The sequence below is a fragment of the Chiloscyllium plagiosum genome, chromosome 13 (assembly GCF_004010195.1).
Source record: "Chiloscyllium plagiosum isolate BGI_BamShark_2017 chromosome 13, ASM401019v2, whole genome shotgun sequence".
In the NCBI taxonomy this organism is placed as follows: domain Eukaryota; kingdom Metazoa; phylum Chordata; class Chondrichthyes; order Orectolobiformes; family Hemiscylliidae; genus Chiloscyllium; species Chiloscyllium plagiosum.
In genome coordinates this window covers 46,893,656-46,905,653 of record NC_057722.1, presented here as the reverse complement: position 1 = coordinate 46,905,653, position 11,998 = coordinate 46,893,656, and the positions used below count along the sequence as shown (strand labels likewise).

Here is an 11,998-nt window from a genome sequence, read left to right as displayed (position 1 = left end):
TGCACATTCCAAGGTCCAGGACTACGTGTTGAGGGACGCGCTGAAGCTTGGGGCAGCTGCCGCCAAGGCGCGGTGGGGAAAGACCACCGTCTAACATCTGCCTGCCTAAGAAGAACAGGGGGCCCACGCAGTCATTTGGGCTCCGCTGGCGCCTCAGCTCAATGTAATCGCACCAACCTGTGAATACGAATGATTACCCTGTTTCGATACGCAAAGAAATGGAATGTTTACAGAATGATGACATGTCCAATTGTATAGATTAAATATATATGAATAAAGTATATTTTTGAAATTAAAAAAAATCTGCAAAATTAGTGAAGGAATGTATATTATTTGACAAGTTAAGTACAAGCTCCATGGAAATGCAGTAGCAATTGTCAGTGAGTGAAGCAATATAAATCAATTAGCATGCACAATTGTCTTACATTATCACAGGAGTTGCATCTGAACACGATAAATCATTACTTTTAATAACATCCATTACATTTTAAATAGAAAAACATAGATTTCAGAAGCTATATTGACTCTTATTGTTTTATCAATTTCACATAAATGTTAACCAAGAGTTGTTACCAGTAGAATCTATTAAGCTTATGTATAAAATGGAGATGTATATTATTGGAGTTACTCTGTTAGAAATGATCAGTTGTACAAAGGGATGACCACAAACCAAGTCAGCAAGCTCTCTCATTTTTTAAACTATCAATTACATTAGTAGGAAAGCCACACGGTGACAGAGTATTTAGGTACAGCTGCAGGAAGTCTTTGTCTTTCATTTCAAACACAACATCTTTATCAGAATAGATCATATGCAAGTGGTTTCCTTTTATTGTCTCAGACTCAAACTAAGAATCTTGCTGACCCAGTGAACAAAGGCAAGGATTAATATTTGCAGGACAGAAAAGCAGCTGTTACAAATGTCATTTGTGAACTATCATGATGAGAATGAAGAGTTATGTATTAAGTCACAAAAATTTAATTTGGGCAGAACTGCCTCTAATTTTGGAACAGATATAAACTCTGCGATCGAAAGAGGAAGTGGTGATCTGAAACTCTTTATTCCAATTCACTCAGTTAAGTTGGGAACAGGGCAAAGGAAAGTGAGGGTAGAGGCACGAAGCAATAATTTGAAATACTCACTAGACAACTCACATAGCACAAATCAACCTATTCAGCTGCCTTAGCCAAGAAAGGAAACACATAATTGAGCTACCAGTTGGCTCAGAGGAGTGTAATTTTTAACTGGCCATTTATATACAGAATGACCCGAGGTGTTTAATGCTAAGGCGGGTAAAGTTTTTCTGTTGACCACAGTCTTAGACAGGTGGACAGAATCAGCCAATCATGACCATGATCGGTTTACCCATTGATGACATTTAGATGTGAACCTGTGAAGGTAGAATCCTGGAAGATTGTACAATGTTCCAGGTCATTTTCATGCCGTGTCCCTATGATAACACAGTGCAACCCCTTCAGCTTTTAAAAGGCTGTGATTACTATTTAAAGTAGTTATTTACTCTAGCTACCAAGTTAGTACAGAGACAGGCATTCAATTGTTACCTTACACTTCAGGTCTGAAGAAAGCACCCTCTGTGTCCTCCACCTCGACAACAGCAAATGAAACATGAACGCTTAAAAAACAGAACTCTCCACACACAAGGCAAGCAACAAAATATGGACTAGGGGAATCTGGCATATCCTACTCTGCCAATGATTGCTATTGTTCTGGCAGCATCCGAAGCAACCAGTAAATAAAGGCAATGGGCAGGATCAGCACAAACAGAAAATGAGTACTTTTTATAAAACTCCTGTGTTTTCAAGCCAAAAACTAAAACATATTTTAAGAAAGCCAGGTCTGGAAGCTTTTCATCTTGGTAAAGTTCACCTTAATGGAAGCAAATCCTCCTCTCTGATAGTTGTTGGGGTACTAATTGAAATGAACTTTGATACTTCCACTCAAATTTTCATTTAGAAAAATAACATTCCATATTAAAAGAAATTTTAAGAAAATGTTATTTTAAGAAAAAGCACAATGATGGCTGATGTGACTTTCAGAATTTTCATATTGGTGCTTCTTCTGTCTGCAATTAATAAACATTATTTGAATATATGTAGGAATGGCAACATGTGAGAAAGTGTACAAATGCTTTTGTCAATAAACTGGTTGAAAATTTAAAAACTTTCTATGACCAGATTTTATTTCTCTTTTTTGACAAAATTACAGTTTCCATATCACATGTCAAATATAATGCAAACACTGTTTACATAAATATATAAATGAAAAATAGTGACTATTTCAGACAAATGCACAACATATTACAGTGCTGCACTTTCAGAGCAATAATCTTTCATTCATTTCATGACCATAGGAATATGATGTAAAGCAAAAACAACCCTCAAAAAACATTACAAAACAAAAGTCAAAAACAGAATTTAACACCTTCCCAAAATTGGAGTACTACCTGTGAAAATATAATAAAGAATAAAAGGATAAATTACTCTTATTTACATTTCTGAAATCATTGTCAAAAAATTCACTTAGTTATATAACATAAAAAGTTCATGCTGAATATGGACAATATAATTCCTATACTGCAGTATATTTCACTTGATTTTATCATTCCAGTACTGTGGATCGTATGTGATGAGGAGGATCATTACAGGAAGTTGGTGAAGGATTCAGCAGGTGATTCCTGAGGAAAAATCTATTGTCATTTCCTGTATGACTGGCTGCCTACAAAAGGAACAAACAAGTTGAATTTAGATGCGAACAGCTGAACACTTGTGTTGAAATATGGCTTAATAAACACAATGTTTAGACAGCAAGTATGTGAATCTTTCAAAGCTGACACAAATGTGATTTAAAAAGATTAAGAAAAGTTGAGACAAGGAATTCATCTACACAGTGGTCATTGTTGAGTGCTAAATAGTCTCCTAAATGTTTAATGCATGGGTAGGAATTGCATTGCAGATTACATAACAGTAAAGGCAAAGAAAAAAAAGGTGTGCAATAACCATAGGCATTAGCATTATTTCAGGACCTTTGAAAAGACTGGTTCGTTCTGAGATAGCCAACATCAGCTGCTGTTAAACAGCAAAATAACAACACACAAGGTAAGATGTATATCAGGATATGGCATGATCAGGTATATCAAGGTGACGTGTCAGTGGTATGTTTCCAATATGTACTTTTCTGAACATAGAGGTGGAAGAAACAAAGTAGGGCACTTCCTGACACAGATCCATTCCCAATTGCTGACCAGCCCCTTTCATAACCATTCAGTGAACCAAATCCCCTAATGTGCACCCAACCCCTATGACCATACACAGTAAGAAAATAACTTCACCACAATTGACCTTACATTTTTAGAAGGCAGAGAAAAGTGGTGGTGGGCTTTACTAAAATGATAGCATTCATAACAGAACACAAGACAATCATTTGGCCTTTTGTATCTGCACCGATTCTCCAGAGCAGCAATTTACCAGCAGGCTATCCCCATGCCTTCTCCCCTCATCCCTGCATCTTTTTAAAATAATAATGTGCAACATCAAGCCTTGAGAAAGTCCTAACTGAACTTGATCGCTTCTGATTTGCCAAGTAATTGGCTGAGGACAGTGCAGATCCTACAATGAACTTCCCATGCCTCACTGCAGCGCCATCATGTGTCATGGACCATAAAAACATGCAAGACAGTTCTGAGGACCATCACCATAGACACCCAGGTTTTTGTCGAGTGTGGGGTGCTGGAAAAGCACAGCAGGTCAGGCAGCATCCAAGGAGCAGGAAATCAACATTTTGGGCAAAAGCCCATCATCTTTCCTGATGAAGGGCCTTTGCCTGAAATGTCCATTCTCCTGCTCCTCAGATGCTGCCTGACCAGCACCACACTCTCAACTCCAATCTCCAGCATCTGCAGTCCTCACTTTCACCCAGATTATTGTGCCAAACCTACAAGATTCAATTGCTGAGGATGGCTAATCAGCAGCCAGCAGTTACCCCATAACTGAAAGCAACTGTCAGTGCAAACAGCACATATCTGCTCCCCAGTTCCATCATAGCTACTTTTGCCAATTCCCAATCCTGTCTGGTGCTTGGTTTTGAAGCATATATTTGTACTTGGTGCAGGCATATTGGGGATTTCCATCTCAATCAGAGTCCAAACTTTATCATGGCAACTTGATTTGCAATTGTTAAAAAGGACTGGAAACTTCTTAGCTGGCTGTAATAAATTAACAATTCCTGATTTTTGAAATAAAACCATTATGGGATGAGTGTGTTGCGGGCAAGGCACCATCTGTTGTATATATTTGGTTGTCTTTGAATCCACCCAAATCTCCTGCAGTTCATGTGTTGAAGCTACACACATTAGGTAGCAAGTGCACAATTTTGACCCAGCAACAAACCAGCGGCAAACTAATTAAAGGAACTTTGAGGCTTGATGTTCCCAAGAGCTTGTACTTCAAAGGGTTAAATGTCATGAAAGTGATGCTGTCAAAGAAGCCTTGTAGAGTTGCTGCAGTACATATTGTTGATTGTTCATACTGCATTATTTCTATCTTCAGTCAAATTCCTTTACGTAGTACTTGATCAAAAGTAAATGAAATAAATGAACAAATGCACAATGGGCCACTGCAATGACTTTGGAGTCTTACAGAACATAGAACATTACAGCGCAGTACAGGCCCTTCGGCCCTCGATGTTGCGCCGCCCTGTCATACAAATCTTAAGCCCATCCCACCTACACTATTCCATGTACGTCCATATGCCTGTCCAATGACGACTTCAATGCACTTAAACTTGGCAAATCTACTCCTGTTGCAGGCAAAGCATTCCATACCCTTACTACTCTCAGAGGAAAGAAACTACCTCTGACATCTGTCTTATACCTGTCTCCCCTCACTTTAAAGTTGTGTCCCCATATGTTTGCTGTCTCCATACTTGGAAAAAGGCTCTCCCTGTCCACCCTATCTAACCCTCTGATTACCTTGTATGTCTCTTGTTTCACTCTTTGCTACTTGAAAATTATTTTGCTCAATAAGCTAAATCAAACTATATTTAATGGTCTCTCATCGAAGTCATGTATGCAGCTAAAGCCTTAAATCTTTTTCACATGGAATCTCAATCTTCAACTGAGCTCATTCATTAAACCTATAGATCAAATACTATCCATGTGCTCTGGTTCCTGCTTATGTCTTTAACCTGCAATCTTTTGACTCATGGTCAATGAATGCTCTCGATAGAACTGAGCTGAAACTGCCACAAAAGTCGGGGAAGTAATAAATATAGGAATAACAGTGTTCACAAAACACAATTCCCACTCACAACTTTGTAAGTGCATAATTTATTCTGCAAGAACAACAATGGTTCTCCCCAGTGAATAATATGATGAGACAATCAAATAAACATGTTAACTGCTGCTGAGGAATAATAATTAGTTGATAGCCAAACTAGTCAAAACATGTTCTTTGCAATTCAAAATATTTTGCGAAAGTTTCCAGTCTAGAAAACAAAGTATAGTCATTAGAAAAAGTAGTAAAAATCTACCGAAACTTTTGAAATATGTGTATTACAGCTATATTGTACATTTTCTGTACTGCTACATTTCCTTCTCCATGCTTTGATTGGCCAATGAAAGCAATAAGCAGGAAACAGCAATGTCTTATTAAAAAAAAGGACAAAAGGTACGGGGGCACAGATTGTCAAAGTCAATAGTTCATGGTGCAAAATTACAGACTATAACATATGGCAATAAGTAGCACCAGATATTACGTTGTCTGCAGTTAAAGTGCATCTGATACAATAGCAGGAAAGATTATTGAAATTATTTGCTTGTTGAGCTTGTTTCTGTGTTTTTGAGTTGGTAATACATCAAATAACTTTACAGTAAAAATGGAAAACTGATTTAAAAAAAAATCCATGATGTATTTAGGAGCTTCTAAATATAAATTCTGCAGGTGCAGCATAGTACCTGCTGCGCCCACTCATCACCAACAATTAGGAATCTGCCACAGATTATGGCCTTTCCAAAGAAATCCACATCGCCTGAAAGAATTTATAAAAAATATTTTCACAGGCAAGAAAAATTAGACTCCACATTCAGTCCAAATGAGATCAAGGGCATAATTTTAATCCTTCCCTCAGGGTTGCTGGCAGGAAGACAATGTGGACCAGGCTCACTGTCCACATGATCCTGTGAATATTTTACCCGTGTTGGGAGGTAGACATTGAATTGTCCACTTGCCTGTGAAGAAATTGATGGGCTCTTAGATAGGGCTGCCTCATGTCATCTAGTAAAAGTTTTGTGGGCTGGATGGGGTGCCTTTTAATCAAGAATACTGTGGCCAATGGAGGCCATTCCTCATCCCTTTCAATCAAGATATGTCATGCACTCTCCATGTGCATTTCCACTCAATGGGTCCTTCCAGCCTGAACCTAGCAAATTCCTGGACTTATTTGTAGGCTCCACGTTGCTCAGTTTTGGGGACTGCCTACCATCCCTGCAGGGACTGCTGTTCCCATATGATTGGCCAGCAGTTCTGGCTGATGAAACCTCCTCTCCAATAAGGGCAGAAGGACAACCACAAGACAATTAAATGTCAGACATATTTCCAGTGTACAATTAATCCCCAAAGATACACAGAAAAATTTATTAAATGGAAAGCCATAACGCAAAATGACAGAAGTGCAGTAAAATCAATACCAGCAAAAACAGAAGACTATCGAACTAAAATGAGATAGAAAAAATGTCTTCATTTATACAGTGGTTTTTCTGGTGTCAGACCATATTTAAATACTTCAGTGTATTTATAGTGCAGATAATTGCAAGGCAGAACAATTGTCAAACTCATAACACATATATCTCTTCTTACAAAATGCAATACTATAAAAAAAAATAGAATGCATATTTACATACATATATTTTTGAACAGACTGAGAGAATCAGAAAGCTAAGGCATTATGGTGAGACAATAGGATAATGGTAATTATCATTGAACTATTAATCCAGAGACAAAAGGTATAGTGCTGGAAAAGTACAGCCGGTCAGGCAGCATCCAAGTAGCAGGAGAGTTGACATTACAAGCATAAGCTCCTCAACTTATTAATCCAGAGATCCAGATAATGATTTGGGGATCTAGGTTCAAATCTTACTTTTTAAATTCAATATTAAAAAAAAATCTAACAATGACAATGAGAGCGCTGTCATTTGTCGGTGAAAGGAAGGAAACTGCCATTCTTTATGATCTGGCCTACATGTGGCAATAAATATTGGCCCAGCCAGCAATGCCCACATTCCAAGAAAGAATTTAGAATGGCACAGTGGAACAGTGCTGCCTCGCATCACCAGAGACCTGGGTTCAATTCCAGCCTTGGACTACTGTCTGTGTGGAGTTTGCATATTTTCCTTATCTGTGTAGGTTTCCTCCAGGTGCTCCAATTTCCTCCCACAATCCAACATTGTGCAGGTTAGGTCGATTGGTCATGCTAAATTGACCATAGTGTCCACAGGTTTGCAGGCTAGGTGGATTAGCCATGGGAAATGCAGGGTTATAGGGATAAGGTAGTGGGGGTGGGGTGGGGGACCTGGATAGGATGCCCTTCAAATGGTCTGCTTTCACACTGCTATGATTCTATGAGCAGAGCCATTTCACATGAGCACCCATCTACCAAATTGCTTTTACTTGCTTAGTTATGACATGAAAAATGAACGGGATACTAGAACTTACATCCAAGCACTAATGTCCTCCTGCTATCAGGTAGGAAAGAAAGTAAATGAACAATAGAGAAGCTGAAGAGAGAGGGAAAAAGCTAAATGAGAAAAAATATAAAGCAGAGAATTAAAACGTTAAGAGAGAAGCTGGTGGCAGTGTTTGCATTATGTTTATTGAGCCTATCTGAATTTAGATGGATTAATAAGACTGTTCAAATATTCTGTGTTTCAAAAATAAGCTGATAGATATCTTTACCCAACATCCTTACATGCGTCCTTTTAAATAGGTATCACCAGGTAGCATTCAGGAATAAGGAACAAATAGATTTTTCTCCTTCTTAGACCAGGAACATTTTTATCTATCATGGTGCCCTAAATGCTACTATTTTGAAGTGCAGAAACTTTGTATGGAGACCAGGGACACTATATAAAAATGTTAAATTTCCTCCCTTCTCTTTATTACTCACTCTGTCTGCTTCTGTTAGAGGATCCTGCAGAACCTGGACGGCTTGTCTGCTGAGGACCGGACTGAGAAAACTGAGGGGCAATTGTTGGAGTCTTGATCTTTTGTGGGCTAGTAGACACATCTGGAGTTCGAGGAATCTTGGGCCTACTGTCAAATGCAAGTTCATAATCATTTTGCCTATAAGGGCAGAAACAACAGAATGGATGAACAAAGATATTCAATAGCACATGTCCTTTTTACCTTTCAAGGTTCAACAACACCTGATTATGAAATCAAGTTTTATATTTCATTACAAAACTAATTCTGTCAACTATGACAGAAAATGTATTATTGCTGCTCCTCTTTTTTTACATAACAGAAAAAAAAGTGATCAAACTTTAAATGGTTACATATTGGAAAATGGCCATTGTACAATGCTATAATTTCATAAAAAGCGAAAGAAGTGCAAATGTTGTAAATCAGAAACAAAAACAAAAACAAAAATTACTGGAAAAGCACAGTAGATCTAGTAGCATCTGTGGAGAGAAATTTGAGTTTCTCTCTGGACCTGTTTCAGGTCCAGTGACCCTTCCTCAGACAAACAAAGACTTGCTTGCAATGCATGCTCATCAATGTTGAAGCTCTTATACTTCTCATGTTACGAAAGAATTGAACAAATAGTTTGTTCTTTTGTAAACATTTGCAAGAGATCACATAGTTTTCCTTTGGAACAATGACTGAAATGGAAGTTAGACTGCTTTAACTGAAATTTCAGGAGAGTCAAGCAACTTAAAAAAAAACAAGTGATGCAATAAATGAGGGAGAATTCAAGACTGAGTGGCAATGTTCCCATAGCTGTGCAGTTTAATGCCTGCACAGTCATCCGTTGCACACACCCTCCAAAGAATTGGGGGTATGTAACTGAGCAATTCAAAGAACTTTTTGAGTTCAGTAAATTCTACCTAAACAATACTCTGGTTGAGTTGCAGCGTATTAAAAAGCTGTAAGAACCAGGGCAGAGAGGAATTTCCACAGACTGCAGAAAATAAGCATCCATACTCTATGTGGGGTAAAATGATAGAAAAACCAAGAGAGCTGAAAAGATAACATTCTAAACAAGAAAATGCCAATTTGGTGCACCTGATAAACCAGTGAACTGAAGAATGACCCATACTGGAGAAGAACCTATGGTAAGCAGTGTGTCATCACTGCTCTAAACAGAAAGCCTATGAGAAAATAACTTTCACCCTTGTGATCTCGACTTTGGATCTTCGGATTTATTTATCCTGAGTATATTATTTTGCACCCTTTCAGCTGTCTTATTCATGACTGAGTGTGTATGTGGATTTGGGTGCTTTTGAAGAGGTATTGTTTAAATTATGCAGTTGCACATTATCAATCCTTTCTTTTCTCTACTATTTTAAAGTTAATTGTATTATAATAAATAGTTATCATACAAAACACATTATGAATTACTTTTATTCTGAATAGCTTTCTGTCAGGAAAATGGTCACTTTGTTGATCTTATTTGGACTTTATAAATTTATACATTTTAAGACAGCTTGTGGAACAGTGAGACAAGATTCTTGATGCACTTTTCAGTTAAGTCGTAACACAATAAAATATGTTAGGAAGTTCCCAAGTGGTTGAACTTTATATTAGTTATATTGCTTTAGCTTCCTTTCAGGTACAATATAAAACTACTTCCACAGGGTATTGTACCATCAGACCAGTGATTTCAAATCCTCTATGTGGGTTTCTGTAATGATGCAGATATCAAAAGTAGTTCTGTTCACCGAGCTGGGAATTTGTGTTGCAGACGTTTCGTCCCCTGTTTAGGTGACATCCTCAAAGCTACTAAGGATAGCTGGTCATGTCATTTCGTGGCTAGTTGGTGTTCATGGATGCAGATCGTTAACTTTCTTCCTGTTTGTCCTATGTAGTGTTTTGTGCCAATAATGGATACCCGTGCAATTTCATCAACAGATGCCTAAGGGAAAGACAACAGAACAAGGACATGCCACATCCCAAAGGATTAGTCACACTACCATACATCAAGAGCATTTCCGAACTGACAGCCAGACTACTGCGACCACTAGGACTCATAACAGCACACAAACCAACAGCCACGCTCAGACAACAACTCACCAGAACGAAGGACCCAATACCCAGCATGAGCAAAACCAATGTAGTGTACAAAATCCCATGCAAGGACTGCACAAAACACTACATAGGACAAACAGGAAGACAGCTAACGATCCAAACCCATGAACACCAACTAGCAAGCGGCAGAGACAAACCACTATAAATGCCGGAGGAAACATCACAGAAGCGCTTCACAGGAGGCTCCCAAGCACTGAGGATGTCACCTAGACAGGGGACGAAACGTCTGCAACACAAATTCCCAGCTCGGTGAACAGAACCACAACAACGAGCACCCGAGCTACAAATCTTCTCACAAACTTTGAATATCAAAAGTACAAAATACAGTTAACCAGCTATATCTCAGCTGGACAGCCTGCAGGCATTGCTTCTTATTTAGCTTAACAGAAAGGTTGCCAGGGTAAAGAGAAAAGAAGATAAAATAGAGGGAAGAGACCACAATCATAAATCTGATGACCATTTAAGCTCAGCAACACTTAAATCAGCTTTGCCTCAACCATGCTAAGGTTAGAGGACAGAGGCCAAAGTTTAAAAAAAAAGGACGAGTGCTCATCTGGTTTTCTTCCTGGTAATTTAAATGGAAGGAAAATCAGGTGGGTCATATTTGGACCTTGAAATTACTTCTGCTATCCTACAGAAGTTTTCTTCTTGTTGTTTGTCCAAGCAATGCTAATTCCAGACGATAAAGATGAAATGCAACTTTGCCTTGTTAATACGAATGGATTGTAGATCATTGGGGAAATATTTGGATCTAACCTTTGAAACAGCTGCACAGATGATCAATGAAACATACATCACAGCATAAAGAAGTATGAAAACAATATGATCTTTAGTGCAGATTGCAAGAATGTAATCAATTTCTAATGTTCATGGAATGATTAACTTTCTACAAAAGATTCAGGTGAAATTAACAATGATGGGTGGAGGAGCAAATACTTGCATTTTTTTTGAAGTACACATTGAGACAAAGTTCATAAAAGACTTTTCCTGTACAGTACTTGTGCACTTTAGTATTTACATGATTTCCTCACCTGATAGACTGTCTATTCGATCTGTCAAAAGATTTGATACCAAGCAAGCTTGTAGCTGCTGTAAGATCCTGATCAAAATCTTCAACTGGAGAACCCAGGTGTGATGTATTACAGTTAAAATCTGTGAAGTAAAAATACAATAAAAATGTTTCCATCAAAAATTAATATTTTGAAAAGTTCAATCCAATTAAAACATCTGCAGTGTTGGCTATTGTAATTGCAAAACTACATGCATGTATGGATGGAAATTCAGAGATCCACACCCCCCACCGACCCAACCTCCACTCCCGGCACCTTCCCTTGCAACCGCAGGAGGTGCAACACTTGCGCCCACACCTCCCCCCTCACTTCTCTCCAAGGCCCCAAAGGAAACTTCCATACCCGCCACAGATTCACCTGCACCTCCACCCACATCATCTACTGCATCCGCTGCAGCCGGTGTGGCCTCCTCTATATTGGGGAGACAGGCCGCCTACTTGCGGAGCAATTCAGAGAGCACCTCTGGGCCACCCGGACGAACCAACCCAACCAACCTGTACCACAGCATTTCAACTCCCCCTCCCACTCCACCGAGGATATGCAGGTCATTGGACTCATCCACCGCCAAACCACAACAACCCGACGGTCGGAGGAGGAGCGTCTTAATCACA

The 11,998-nt window shown here is 38.8% G+C and overlaps 1 protein-coding gene across 4 annotated transcripts in view; it reads right to left on the bottom strand.

Annotated features, from left to right (window-relative positions):
- Positions 1–382: 382 nt before the first annotated feature.
- LOC122555972 (lisH domain-containing protein ARMC9) overlaps positions 383–11,998 on the bottom strand; it is a 146,983-nt gene continuing 135,367 nt past the window's right edge. For 2 of the 4 annotated variants that reach the window (XM_043702294.1, XM_043702297.1), the window contains 3 exons: positions 11,349–11,469; positions 8,177–8,352; positions 384–2,734 (listed from right to left, as the gene is read on the bottom strand). In XM_043702294.1, coding sequence (XP_043558229.1) covers positions 2,712–2,734; positions 8,177–8,352; positions 11,349–11,469 — 320 coding nt within the window. In that variant the 3' untranslated portion in view covers positions 384–2,711. Of the gene's footprint in view, positions 2,735–8,176; positions 8,353–11,348; positions 11,470–11,998 lie in introns of all 4 variants that reach the window. The other 2 variants (XM_043702296.1, XM_043702295.1) reach the window with 2 other exon arrangements.